Source organism: Danio aesculapii, chromosome 9 (genome assembly GCF_903798145.1).
Source record: "Danio aesculapii chromosome 9, fDanAes4.1, whole genome shotgun sequence".
NCBI classification, from domain to species: domain Eukaryota; kingdom Metazoa; phylum Chordata; class Actinopteri; order Cypriniformes; family Danionidae; genus Danio; species Danio aesculapii.
Window position 1 is genome coordinate 54,218,640 of NC_079443.1, and position 15,912 is coordinate 54,234,551.

Genomic DNA, 15,912 nt, shown 5'->3' on the forward strand with positions numbered 1-15,912 from the left:
CTCCTCAGAAGAACTGGGGAAAGCGACGCGAGTCTCTCTCTCTCTCTCTCTCTCTCTCACACACACACACACAACGCTCCTCAGAAAAACTAGGGAAAGCGACGCGAGTCTCTCTCTCTCTCTCTCTCTCCCTCTCTCACACACACACAACGCTCCTCAGAAGAACTAGGGAAAGCGACGCGAGTCTCCTAGCCTCTCCCTCTCTCACACACACACACAACGCTCCTCAGAAGAACTAGGGAAAGCGACGCGAGTCTCTCTCTCTCTCTCTCTCTCTCTCTCTCTCTCTCTCTCTCTCTCTCTCTCTCTCTCTCACACACACACACACACACACACACACACACACACAACGCTCCTCAGAACTAGGGAAAGCGACGCGAGTCTCCTGTGTCCTAGCTTACGATCGCCATAGCAACGACAAACGGCAGTGGAACGCGAGCTTCACAAAAGCCTTTAACGTTAAATCCGTAAACAAAGTGGCACGCGTCGCGTTTTTAACGTGGCTTACATGTGATAAGAGAATATAAAGAGTAACCGCGTGTACTGTACCAGGTTAACAAGTAACAAAACACAATAAATACATAATTTGCAAGCTAGAGTAAACGAGGCAACAATTTTAATCGCACTTACTTACACTAGTGAATAAACCTCAACCACTGACTCTTCACAGTTCACAACTCATCTTTGGGTAGAGACTGTCAATATTATCCATCTGAGCACAGCGTGACTTCATTGGACCGGCGGCGTCTGTGTGTGTGTCTAGTGTTTTTTCTGTGTTAGTGGGCGGGGCCGCAGGTTTCAAATCTCCCGGGTTTGCGCGCGTAACTACTGGCGAGGCTTGTGTTTCGTGGCTGCGTCATCGCGAAACACCTAATGACTCGTTATCAAGACGACTCGTTTGAAGCACTATGAGTCGACTCTTTTATAGATGAATCAATAATTTTAAACACTGTACACTTACAGATTTAAGCCTTAGCTGGATATTTCACTTCACTTAGAGCTGTGTTACACACTACATGGAAGGGCATTTTCAAAAACCCATAATATGGGCTCTTTAAGAGGACAAATGCATATTAATTCATAAACATTGAGGTGCAAAGAATACATTAGTGTGCATTAAAGAATAAAAAGAAAAGTTGAGAAAAAACATGCTAGGAGGTAAATGAACATTTTAATATTAATTTTATAAGTATTTCAATTTAAATGAGTCACAATTAATATCTTTTTTTTTTAAAGCGACACATTAAAGCACCCCAAAACTAAAAATATTAAATTGTAAACATTTGAATATAGTTTCTTGTATTAATGATGAATTTATATTCTGAAAATGAAATTATGGAAAAAAGGTTGTGAAATCAAAATATTTGTTAATATACTCACTTAAGTATTGTAATAATTTTTGTTTATTTTAATTATTTTGTTAAATTAAAATTTTTGAATGTAGTATTGTATCTTAACTCATTTAGTTTGAATTATTTTAAAATTAATTTGGATTGATCATTAATTATCAGCTTTTATTTATTTGTGTATAAATACATTTTACAATTGATTTTATCCAATGCGACTTACAAACGAGGAGGAAAAAGCACCTCAAATCACCAGAGCAGCAATATATATTATTTACAATAAATAAAATTAGTTTGACTAAAATTTATCTGATTTAAATATAAATATATATACAAATACAGTGCTCAGGCGATATATTTTGACGCATTTGAACTAAAATTTTATTTTTTGTCCTCACACTTCTATAGATATAGAAAGACAACACATTTAAATGCACACAAAATATTGCAACTAAATTTGACATATTTTTTGCTGCTCTTGATGTTTCCTCTTTCTAAAAATTATAAATTATAAAACATATAAGTTTGGGACCGTTAGATTATCTCCAGAGTTGTCTTCAGTACTAATGCATATGCACAAATATAATATTGTCAAGCATCCTGTAAAAAATATGAATCTAAAAGAGAGATCTGTGAGGAGTGAACTCATATATATGCTGAGCACTGTATATTAAATCCATATTTAAATATTTAAGTTAATATAATTTAATTAGTAATTATAATAGATGTTACCTGGCTAGCAGGATGTTAGCATTGGGGTTGTTGCTGCCCGTGCCCGTGGGGCTCCATTTGATGGTGTAGATCTCTTTATTGTGTGCTTGAAGATCGTGAACACATGAATCCTGCTTCATACTCCAGATCTAACATGCAAAAAAACATGTCAGCAAATCATATTTAATATTATATACTCAACATTCCATTTGCTCTGAAAATATGCAAAATAGTGGGTTTTTCCAATTAGCAAAACCAAGTTTAGAGATTAGAAATGAGGGTAAAAATAGAGAATATTAACAGGTGTGAATAAGTCCTACCTTTAAAGTCATGTCATCTGAACAGGAAGCGAGCAGCATCCCCGACGGGTCCCATTTAATGGCATTTACTTCATTCTGAATGCAGAAAAACAATGTTTATTCAGTGCTGTTCACAGCAGTACCGTAAAGCCAGATTAGCAGGTTAGACAGTTAAGTTTCAGTTTCATTTGCACCAAAACTGGGTTTTAGGTACTATAAATGTAGTTCAGATTAATCTGGGGCAGAATTTGTTATAAGTTCTAGCTATGTTCTGTGTTTGTTCAGGTTATGTTCTGGCTGTGTTCAGGATATGTTCTGAGTTTGTTCGGGTTATGTTCTGGTCATGTTCTAGATAAATTCAGATTACGTTCTGGCTACATTTAGAATATGGTCAGGTTATGTTCTGACCATGTACATGATATGTTCAAGTTACGCTCTGGTTATGTTCAGGTTATGTTCTGGCTAAGTTCAGGATATGTTCTGGGTATGTTTAAGTTGAGTTCAGGTTATGTTCTGGCCAAGTTTTAGATATGTTCTGGCTATCTTCAGGTTATGTTCTGGCTATGTTTAGAATATATTCAGATTATGTTCTGGCTATGTCCAGGGTATGTTCTGGGTTTATTTGGGTTAAGTTCTGATTATGTTCTACATTTGTTTTGCGTATGGTTAAGTTCTGGTTATGTTCAGGTTATGTTCTGATCAGGTTTTGGATATGTTCTGGCTATGTTTAGAATATGCTCAGGTCATGTACTGGATATGTTCAGAATATGTTCTGGCTATGTACAGAACATTTTATGGGTATGTTTGGGTTAAGTTCTTCATATTTTAAATCTTTTTTTAATCTTTGCCTGCAAACTACACTGACTCTCTCTCTCTCTAGCAGTCAATCAAAGTATCTTTATGGATCAAGGCCTGTGATTGGCTGTTTGCTGCTGATGTTCCGCCTTCATCCGCATGCACTCATGAACAAAAAATCAAAGCAAGAATAAGCAGAGAAAATGGATGATCAGCTTCATGATACATGGTTTGGTTATCTAAAACTAATTCTGTGTTTGTTCAGCCAGCATCACGGTACAGAAGGGTGTGTTAATCTCACCGTGTGCCCTTGGAAGGTTTTGAGCGGACGTTCACTTCCTAGTCGACACACATGGATGCACATGTCAGTGCTGCAGGAGGCGAATGTGCTGTTATTCTGCCAGTCCACGTCCAGCGCTGGAGCTGCAAACAAACACAAATCACTCCGATTCTGACATACAGATGGCCTTATACAGCTGAAAACTTCTGCAACAAATCCAATGTTTACAAACACTTTCAGTAAACTCACCAGAATGAAATGGAAACTGCTGCTTGGCTTCACCTGTATGCGCATCCCAAATGATTGTCGTCTGCAGGGAGATTAATATGCATTAAAAACAATGAGTGAATATAAGAAGAAAGCAATGCAAATAGTTATACTACTCTTAAAGGGACAGTTCACCCAAAATTTCTCTCATCATTTACTGTACACAAAAAAATATATTTTAAAAATGCTGAAAACCGGTCACTATTACTTCTATAGCATTTGTTTTTCCTACTACGGAAGTCAATGGCTACCAAATTTCTAACATTCTTCAAAGTATTTTCTTTTGTGTTTGATGGGAAAAAAAAGAAACTCTAAGGTTTGGAAGTACTTTTTTTCTCAAGAGAACTGTCCCTTTAACTCTGTAAAAAACTGATATATGTAATAATTGTCAGTAAAAGCTACTTTATAGTTTACTAAACAAAAAACTGCATGTGCATTTCATATTTGATCAATCAGATCTTTCTGGCAAATACTGATATGATTTTAAAAAGGGAAAGTTCACCGCTGAACAACAGAGGAAGTAAAAGTTCATGAGATAAAACTGGCCTAAAGCCTGATCATATTTGATATTACAGATTTTTCTGAAACTTATGGTAATAATTAAGTAAACCTAAGCTACTAAATTAAATTAAAAGCCTTATTTGGCCCTAAAAGACAATTTAAAGCATGTTGAACAGCATGCCAAGAAAAACAACACATTTATAAATATATTAAATGTACAAAATCATAATTAGATGCATAGGGAAAATATATTAAGTACCTAACCCAACCCTGGACTTTTGGACTTTTTCTCTCTTTTTCGCCTGTGCTCTATCTATTTAAAATTAGAGGCAACCTAATTATTTTGCATTTTAATCATGATCCAAATAAAGATGCAAAAAACCAATGTAGAAAAAACCGAATGACCTGACTTTAGTGAAACTATTGTCATAAAACAGATCTGATTGACATCTCAACAGATTTGAACCATGTAAATTTTAACAGATTTTCAAGCAGCTCGCAGTGAATCATTACATTATTATTATTATTATTTAAAGGTTCAGAAATGTGCGTAATTCACCTTATCGACTCCGGCGCTCAGAATACTGTTGCCTTTCTTGTTCCACTTGAGTGCAAATATGGGTCCTTTGTGTTGACCCAGCGTGCTGCTGAGATTACCTGTTAAAAACATCAACGCAAGACAGTTTACAGACACTTAGGGTACATTCACACAAAACTTTATTTTCCTTTCCTAATTGCACTACTTTTCCATTGTTTTTCTATGTAAATATGTTTGACAGATGTGAGAAAATTTAAAAAATAATTATAAAAGCAATTTCTAAACAAACAAAAATAAATGTAAATTGCTATTATTGTTTAATTTTAATAAATTCATAAAAGTGCTAAAGTTAAGAATTTAATAGAGTATGAATGCTGTTTCTAACCATATACATTCAGTAGCCACTTTATTAGGTACACCTTACACTAGTACCGTACTGGAAATATTCCTCAGAGATTTTGCTCCATATTGACATGATAGCATCACACAGTTGCTGCAGATTTGTCGGCTGCACATCCATGATGCCAATCTCCTGTTTCACCACATCCCAAAGGTGCTCTATTGGATTGATACTGGTGACCGTGGAGGCCATTTGAGTACAGTGAACTCATTGTCATGTTCAAGAAACCAGTCTGAGATGATTCACGCTTTACTCAGACCAGCCCGTCTGCCACGTTCAAAGTCACTTAAATCCCCTTTCTTCCCCATTCTGATGCTCGCTTTGAACTGCAGCAGATCGTCTTGACCATGTCTACATGCCTAAATGCATTGAGTTGCTGCCATGTGATTGGCTGAGTAGAAATTTGCATTAACAAGCTGTTGGAAAGGTGTACATAATAAAGTGGCTGGTGAGAGTATATAAACAATTAAAATGGATGGCAGATTAAATAACAAGTGTCTAAAGAAAACAAGTAAAACTTGATAAAAGAATGAAAAATTTCACATGTTGTATTGCTAAACATTTGAACTATTCACAAACTGTACATTTCATGATTTTAATTGATTAAATATGATTTTTTATTATTTAAAATGATTTAAGAATTTTAAAAACGGACTACAGAAAACTTAAGAACACTCTAGAAAAGGCAAATAAACATTTCACAGGGCCCTAAAATAATTATTTTAAACAAATTTAATAAACCTTTTATAAATTGTCTGTTTCATGATTTTTAATTAATTAGATACAATTCAATTATAAAAATGGAATTTAATAATTAAAATGTAATACAAAAAACTGAAAATAACCATACTACAGAAAAAAAAGGAAAATGAAGATTTTTGGGGCCCTAAATAATATTCAATAAATATTGAGCAGCACATTTTTATCACTGTGTCAAGTTAAAAAGAGTTTGCCGCTCAATGTCAGTTTCAAAGCAGTGGACCAATCAGAGAAACTAGGAGGCAGGGCAAGCATTGCAAGCTTTTGTTTACAGTAGCAAGTTTTATTTCACATTAACATCATGGTGGAGTCACTTTTTTTTAGAAAATCATTGCTGAGCGCTGGGTCTCGCATTTTAGATGCCAAGACGTGTTCTGTGTGAACAACCCCTTACTCGTATGACTAGCTTTCAGTGTTAGAGAAATTAAAGTTATAACTTACCATCTTTTGTCCAGATTCTTGCAAATCCATCATACGATCCGGTTGCTAAAAGAGTGCCGTCACTCTATAAACACAAGCAAAAAAATTAGAGAAACAAAATCAACTACATTGTGAAAGAATGCTAAACATTCTCCATTGTTTGGATGAATAATGAATACATTTTATATTTATTTAATATCATTTGTTTTACGTTTATTTTATATTAAATGTAATTTTTTCATCTCATTTTATAGATATCACTTAATTTTTGTACATTATAATGTCATGCAATATTCAAACTTATTTATTTATTTGAATTAACAATAATTATTATAAAAACAAATGTTACATTTTTTCAAATGTATTTCTACTATTTTTATTGTAATGTTCAGTTCTTTATTATAATTATATTATATTTATTATATTATAATGTAATTATTTATAATTAATAATTATTAATATTAATATTCATGATTATTAATAATTAATAACTTAATTATTACCATATTATATTATAATTATAATTTATTTATTTATTTACAGTTTTTACGTTTTTCCACAGTCCCTTGTAAAAAAAACTATAAACTGCATTTTGATTAAAATCCAAATAATTAAATAAGAATATTTAATATTATACATTTTTAAACAAATTTTCACAGGAGGGCAAATAATTTGTATGAAACTGACTTCTCAACTTCTTTATAACTATGTTATTATAATTTCAATATAACTTTAAAACAACTTTATAACAATATAACAATTTTAATATAACTTTCAAAGTATTTTAACATCAATTTCTCAGCAATTTCTATCTTATTTCTAGTTCACAACATCATACTGATTCTAAAAATGGACACTTGCTAAGCAACAAATGAAAACAGTCATTTTGACAATGATTTTTTGTGGTTTTGGCTCATTTTAAAGGTGCTTTATATAGGTTTCTGAATCTTCTAAAGCATAAAAATACCATAATATATTTGCAGATATTGCAGATAGTTTCATCTTATTTTAAAACATTAATACTTCAGCTTCACGCTCACATTCCAGTCTAAAGAAGTGACGTCTTTGTTGCTGGGCACATCCTGTCCTCCCTCTCGAATGCAGTGCCGGAGCACCAGCTGAGTGGAGCTGCTCTCAATCAGGTTCCATATGCGTGCCGTGGAGTCGCCAGAGCTGCATGCAAACATTTACATTTAGTCATTTAGCAGACGCTTTTGTACAAACATCACAAATAAACACAGTAAATTTTAGAATTTTTTGACAATTTCAACAAACCTCCCTAGTTGGTTTATTGAGAAGGTTTTAGTATTTTTATTGTGTATTTTTGTCTCTTTTTAAAATACTTTTTAAACTCTTATTTTAAAAAAATATATGGTTTGGAACAAAGATATACCTGGGGTTTTGTACTTGTTTAGTTTTTACTTTTTACATTTATATAAATTTTCATATTATTTATTAAGTTTTAGTATTTTTGTTATGCATTTCATTTAAATACAGTTTCTTTAAAGGTCCCCTATAATGAAAATCTGGGTATACCAAGGCATAGTAGAATAATAAATGATCAGTATCTGGAAATGGGTATACTGTGAGCTTCAGACACCGCTGTTTCCTCATTCTCATGTAAATTCTATGAGTGTAAAACCCCAGTGGACAACGGTTCAATCAGAAGACAAAACAAACTGTGACGAGACTCACAGGTCAAGCCCTCTGCATTTGCATGTATGCCTACTTTGGGTCGTTCATCCGGACCTGATGAGCAGCCATGTCATCAAGCTTCAAGATCATAAAAATGCTTAATATGCATGCCACAAGATGTGTTTGATAAACATTTTCTAGTGAGACGATAACGACATTTTTCCTCCCTTAGTTATTTTAACCATATATTTCTCTAACTATGTATGTGGAGCTTTTATTTTGAAAACGCAAGCACCAAATTGTTTACTATGCATGCATTATTGGGCAACGACCGCACGAGACATGTTTCAAACTCACATCAGGACGTAAATTGCAAGATTATTCATCTGAAGGGGCATGTTTAGTTACATGTTTTGATAATATATCGTGTTTATTGTGAAATTGAGTTTTTTATTTTTATTATTATATTAAAATATATACATTTTTTATTATTTATATTAATTTAATATGTATATTAATTTGACTAATATTCATTTTACTTTTAAAGTTTTGTTATTTTTGTTTAAAATAATTTATTTAAAATTCATTTATTTTAGTTAGAAATATCTACATTTTATGTTATTTATATTAATTTTCATTTATATTCATATAAATCTTACTAATGTTATTTTTTGTAACATTAATAACATTTAGTAACATTTTTTGCATTTTTGTTGTGAATTTACATTTTATAAAATAATTTCTTTAAAAAGCTTCTTTAAAAAATATTAAAGTTTTAGTACAATTATGACTGTTTTTATTACATTTTAGACGCTTGCATGAAAATTTTAAATTCGAACTCAAGTCAGACCACAGCAGAGAGAAACATTTAAATCAATAATATTCAATGAACCGCCCTTTGCCCCTGGTCTCCTGTTGAGGTCAGAGGTCAGACTGTGGACAGACTCACCCTGAGGCCAGCAGGTCACAGACGGGGTTCCAGGCGCAGATGAACACCTCAGACTCGTGACCCCGCAGAACTGTGGCTTTACTGGGGGGAATCTGAGCCTCTCCCTCCACCTCCATCTCCACATCATCATCTGACATACAAAAGCAGAGTGTTACTTTAGCTGATCCACCCATAATGCACTGCAGGGCTGAGTAAACTTCTATTCTATTATATTCCATTCTGTTTCATTCCATTTCATTTCTTTCCATTTTATTCTATTCCATTAAATTGCATTCAACTCTATTCCATCTTATTTCATTCCATTCTATTTAATTATACTATATTTCATTGCATTCTATTTTGCATTTCATTCTATTTCATCCCATTCTATTTCATTTCACTTCATTTAATTCTATTTCACTGCATTCCATTACACTTCATTCTATTCCATTTCATTTCATTCTGACATTACATATTCTATTTAATTTCATTCAACTCTATTCCATTTTGTTCTACTTTGTTTCATGCTATTTCCTTCCATTCAATTCTATTTCATTATATTATATTTAATTATATTATATTTCATTTCATTTCATTTCATCAGGTTCTTCCATTACATTCTATTTCATTTCTTTCCATCCCATTATATTTCATTTCACTTCATTCTATTATATTTCATTCAACTCCATTCCATTACATTGTACTTTGTTTAATGCTATTTTCTTCCATTCAATTATGTTTTGTTACATTCTATTTAATTATACTATATTTCATTGCATTCTATTTTGCATTTCATTCTATTTCATCCCATTCTATTTCATTTCACTTCATTTATTTCTATTTCACTGCATTCCATTACATTTTATTCTATTCCATTTCATTTAATTCTGACATTACATATTCTATTTAATTTCATTCTATTCTATTCAGTTTCATTCAACTCCATTCCATATTGTTCTACTTCGTTTCATGCTATTTCCTTCCATTCAATTCTGTTTCATTTCATTATATTTAATTATATTATATTTCATTCCATTTCATTTCATCAGGTTCTTCCATTACATTCTATTTCATTTAACTTCATTCTATTATATTTCAGTCAACTTTACATTCCATTACATTCTACTTTGTTATGCTATTTCCTTCCATTCAATTCTGTTTTATTACATTCTATGTAATTCTATTATATTTTATTTCATTTCATTCTATTGCATTCTAATTCATTTCACTTCATTCCATTCTATTTCATGCCATTCTAATTCAATCCTTTCCATTAAATGCAAATGAATTTCATTCCCTTTCGTTCCATTCAATTCTATTCCATTCCATTCTACTTCATTTCATGCTATTTCATTCCATTCAATTCTGTTTTATTCCATTCTATTTAATTATATTACATTTCATTGCATTTCACTGCATCAGATTCTTCCATTACATTCTATGCCATGTCTTTCTATCCAATTCAATTTCATTTCACTTCACTTCATTCTATTTCATGCCATTCTCATTCATTCCCTTCCATTAAATTCCATTCCATTGCATTCTATTTCATTCAATTCTATTTCATTCCGTTTTACTTCGGTTCATGCTATTTCGTTCCATTCTGTTGTTTCATTCCACTCTATTTAATTATAATATATGTCATTCCATTTCATTGCATCCGATTCTATTTTATTTTACTCCGTTCTATTTAATTTCTTTCCTATTCTATTTCACTTCATTCTATTCTATTTCATGCCATTCGAATTCATTCCATTCCTTTCCATTCCATTCTATTTCATTTCTTTCTAGCCCATTCAATTCCATTTCATTCTATTTCATTTCACTTCATTGCAATCTATTTAATTATATTTCATTCCATTTCATTGCATCAGATTCTATTTCATTCATTCATTCATTTCATGCCATTCTAATCTATTCCTTTCCATTACATTCCATTTAATTTCACTTCATTCTATTCTGTTCTATTTCATTCCACTATTCCATTCTACTTTGTTTAATGCTATTTCCTTCCATTCAATTCTGTTTCATTCCATTCTATTTAATTATATTATATTTCATTCCATTTCATTGCATTCGAGTTTATTTCATTTAATTCTATTTTATTTCACTCAATTCCATTCTATTTCATGCCATTCTACTTCAATCCCTTCCATTTAATCCAATTCTATTCCATTCCCTTCTACTTGGTTTCATGTTATTTCATTCCATTCAAATCGGTTTCATTCCATTCTATTTAATTATAATATATGCCATTCTATTTCATCAGATTCTATTTTATTCCATTCTATTTCATTTTTTTCTATCCCATTCTATTTCAATTAAATTCACTTTATTCGATTTCATGCCATTCTAATTCATTCCTTTCCATTAAAATCCATTTCATTTCATTCTATTTCATTTAATTTCATTCTATTTCACTTCACTTCATTCTATTTCATCCCATTCTATTGTACTCCGCTCCATTCCATTCCTATGCTTTATGCCAGATGTGTGCCGTACTGTGTGTGTGTGTGCCGTTCTGGTCTCCATTGACGGGTGTTTCTCCATTACTACTGGTGTGTGATGGAGCAGCACTGGTGTTGCTGGAGCCCTGATGCTGGGAGAGTTTATCCCTGAAGGCCTGCTGTCTGCTGTGAACCACATCCGGCATCACTGCATCAATAAGAGACAGAGACTCGATCGGCCGGCCGTCAAACACTGTGCCATCCTGAAACACACAAAATAATAGTCAAAACCCATCTATAATCACAACACAAATGCCTCAGCTAGAGCTAAATATCAAGTAGAAAGCATTTAGATATCATCACTGTTCAATTATGAGTTTTTAGGAACTATTCTACTTGTCTGTGATCATTTTAAACAATGTGTCACTCACAAAAGGCTATTTCTCAGCCATTTATAAATTAAAATATATATAAATTAAGATTTACAGGTAAACACATTTATAGATTTTCCTGCAATACTAAATAATTGGACACATTTTACAGTTCGAGAATTTATTATTTTATTTCCATGAAAATTATTTGTTTATTTGTTAATTGTAATCTTTTATTTTAAAATTAATAGACCTCACCCAACTAATCCTTTAGCTTAAATGTTTTATATTTAAATATAGATCAGTCATCCGACAAGAGTTACTGTAGAAAACTAAAACAAAATTTTAAATGTAATTCATTCATTCATTCAGTTCCTTTATTCATCAGTTTAGTCCCTTTATTCATCAGGGGTCACCACAGTGGAATGAACTGCCAACTAGTCCAGCATATATTTTACACAGCGGATGCCCTTCCAGCTGCAACCCAGTACTGGGAAACCCACTACGGCCAATTTAGCTAATCAGTTCTCCTATAGCGCATGTGTTTGAACTGTGGGGGAAACTGGAGCACCCAGAGGAAACCCACGGCAACACGAGGAGAACATGCAAACATGCAGACCCCTGGGGTAATAAAATTTTATTAAAGACACAGCGATAGCGTCAGATGCAGCAGATTGATTTTATGGCACCAGGTTAAACTTTCTGACACCTTTACAGCACTCACGTACATTAAAAATAAATACAGGCCACAACTGAACATGGAGGATGGTGTCCGAGTGGGTAAAGTCTAGATTAGATACGCGGCCGGCCGGAAGTGCGATATGCACATTAATATAGCAGCATTTTTTATGACACCGTATAACAATAACTAATATTTTTACAGTACTGTGACGGTTGGGTTTAGGGTTGGGGTGGAGGTAGACGTTAATAAAATATAATAAATGTGAAATTGAATAAATAATATCAATAATTCTCTGTTACTTCCAGCCGCATCCATATCTGATCTAGCAACAAACCTCAGAGTGGCATTCTCCAACATTAAACAATGAAAAGACTAGGGCCTATTGGTATGTGTGCGCCGTTGTGTGCTACGTTTTTATATTTATCACCACCTGAGAGAATATTGGGGGTGGCGAGTCACTAGCATTGCTATTTCGGGGGTCACGGGCTGAAAAGTTTGGGAACCCCTGGATTAGATAACATGATCTAACAATGATCTAGCAATATTAAATGTTTGTTTACAAGTACAGTAATGCATTAGTAAACATGAATAAACAATGGCTGGGGCTAATGAAAGCTTTGAGTGATTAATTAATTCCTGACCTCATTGATGCTGATCTCAGCCTCCACATACTGAAGGCCTTTCTGCAGTACAGAGACCAGCGCAGCAGGGGGCACCAGAGTCCCGTTTATATTAGACTGACTGATGTGACTCTCAATGCCGAATGTGAACGCAGAGTGAGAGAAACCTGCAAAACACACACATCTGTCACACATAGGGACGTTCTGTGGGTTCCCATGTATTTTATACTGTGTATTTATAAGCTTTAAAAAAAAAATGAGCACATGGGCAATGGCCTGTACTATATCCATGATTGCATTACACACATTGGTGTACCTGAAGTATACAGACACACACACACAACGTAAACAAACACCCAACACATAAGCAGATGTATGCACACAAACAGCACAGATACACTACACATGCATACATGTGCATAAAACATCACATAGACACACACACACACACACACACACACACACACACACACACGCGCACACACACCACAAACGCACAATACAAACAATACAGACACACACACACTCAGACAGCACTGACACACATATGCGTAACACAATTGCAAATGCATGTACAAATGCACACAGACACACACACAATGCAAGCACACACCATACACTCAGACAACACAGATGCACACACACACACGTGCACACAAACACAACACACGCTTACACCCACAAATGCATGTACACACACAAACACACATGCACATAGACAGCATTGACACACATGCAAACACGCACACACACACAAAAGCATGTACACACGCATAAACAACTACAGATACACACTCAGTCACGTACACAAATACACTCGCCCACAAACACACACAGAAACACACAATGCTCAATTGATTTATACCACAGAGTGAATGTGTGATACTAGAACTACATCATACGCTGTTGAGCGTCTGTAAGCAGTCACACACACACACACACACACACACACACACACACTTGTGAGTGTTTACCTGACTCCTGCAGATACCTGTAGACCAGATAGTTGACTTCATCACTGGTAATGCTCATCTTAGCTCACCTCGGAGGACGAGCGGCGCTGGAGCTCACGATCGCCCCCTGCAGGACACGAACACTACAGTTTCATTCATTTATTATTACCAAATGAGCAATTCAAAGTAGAAGCACCCATTTCTTCAGAGTACCGTCATTTAGGGTCATTCATAAAGTTACGAGAACAACACACACATCTATGCAACAGAGCACTGCAATTAATACTGGTGTAAGTGGACATTAACTTGCTTTTTTTATGATTATGAGCTTTATCCCATCAGATTGATTAAACACTGTGCTTGAATAAGAAAAAAATTATAATTATCATTGCCAAGAACAAAGATTCCTACATAAACTAAAATTTAAATAAAAAAATTAAAACTAATATGCGTGCAAAAAATGCATTAATAAATAATGCAATATTATAATAAATTAAATATTATTTTTAAAAAATTTAAAATTAAAAAAAATTATAATTTTTTAACATTTTTTATTAAAGTTTGTATTAACACACACACACGTATATACACATATATATATACACACACAAGCATATAAATATATATACACACACAAACACATATATATAAATACACACATACATACATACACACATACATACATATATATATATATATATATATATACACACACACACACACACACACACGCACACACACACACACACACACACACACACACACACATACACACATACATATATATATATATATATATATATATATATATACACACACACACACACACACACACACACACACACACATACATACATACATATATATATATATATATATATATATATTTCTTTCTTTTTTTTTTTATTAGTGGTGGGCTGTTATCAGCATTAACGTGCTGCGTTAACGCGAGACTTTTATCACAAATTATCGCCGTTAATCTATTCTCAAAGTTGGGTTGGGAGCTGGGTCTGCGCAAGCTATCATGACTTTCACCTTGATAGTTTAGCGTAGATGTTTACCTGACCGGTGAGACGTCTGACAAACAAAGTGCCCTTCTGAATCAAATCAGCAGGATACCTTAACTGCAGTTTGGCAGATTTACTTTAACTCATGAACATTTCATTCATGTAGTTCATAGTTTGATTGCAGTGTTTACTTCAATAATGCCACTAATATATGCGTACTCCACTGTTAACCTTTTATGCACTGTCTCTCTGTTGAGTTAGAGATAGTAGGGGAGATTCATTTAATACTCCAGGACCGAAGAATAGTAGTTTCGGGGCTAACTCCCTTCTCTTTTCATTGCAGCCGATGAATAAATGAGGACACATGTAACTTGGTCCAATCATTTATTACTCTCCGTATGGTACAACAAAATCAGTCAACAAACAGTGAACATCACTGAAAATCATTGCACAAAACTGCTCCCCTTTTCTGTCTCTCCCTCTCCGCTCCACACACACACACACACACACACACACACACACACACACACACACACACACCGCAAAACTGCAGCCCTGCCCCTTACAGGACCCGCACATTTTACAACACCACGTTAATTCCATTTCTGTTTAGTTCAGTTCTGACTTTAGTCAGATTAAGATAATCAAAGCTGTTTGGAGCTTATGTAGGCCTGAATGTTTAACTGAATACACCGTAAACACAAGCACATCTTATTGAACATCATTTATTTTCATCACCAATTATCAGAGCAGTTTCTCAAGCAGTTAGTACAAAGAGTAAAATAAATATCCAAGAGCATAGCAGTCTTAATAATGACACCTGACAAACATAACCCACAAAACTAAAACAACCCAACTCACAAACAGGTATAGACTCATAAGGTCACATGTTATTCTTCATCTTATTGTCAGGTCAACTGAGGATAAATAAAATGCTAACAAGTCAGTCTCTC

At 33.7% G+C, this 15,912-nt stretch overlaps 1 protein-coding gene across 1 annotated transcript in view; it reads right to left on the reverse strand.

The window, feature by feature from the left end:
* Positions 1-15,912, reverse strand: part of tbl1x (transducin beta like 1 X-linked) — a 34,067-nt gene that overhangs the window by 4,133 nt on the left and 14,022 nt on the right. Inside the window, exons 2-12 of the mRNA XM_056464771.1 lie at positions 13,974-14,079; positions 13,021-13,166; positions 11,382-11,589; positions 8,901-9,030; positions 7,357-7,489; positions 6,338-6,401; positions 4,759-4,856; positions 3,681-3,741; positions 3,453-3,574; positions 2,378-2,452; positions 2,079-2,206 (exon numbers count right to left, since the gene is read on the reverse strand). Of these exons, the coding sequence (XP_056320746.1) occupies positions 2,079-2,206; positions 2,378-2,452; positions 3,453-3,574; positions 3,681-3,741; positions 4,759-4,856; positions 6,338-6,401; positions 7,357-7,489; positions 8,901-9,030; positions 11,382-11,589; positions 13,021-13,166; positions 13,974-14,031 (1,223 nt within the window). The 5' untranslated portion in view covers positions 14,032-14,079. The remainder of the gene's footprint in view (positions 1-2,078; positions 2,207-2,377; positions 2,453-3,452; positions 3,575-3,680; positions 3,742-4,758; positions 4,857-6,337; positions 6,402-7,356; positions 7,490-8,900; positions 9,031-11,381; positions 11,590-13,020; positions 13,167-13,973; positions 14,080-15,912) is intronic.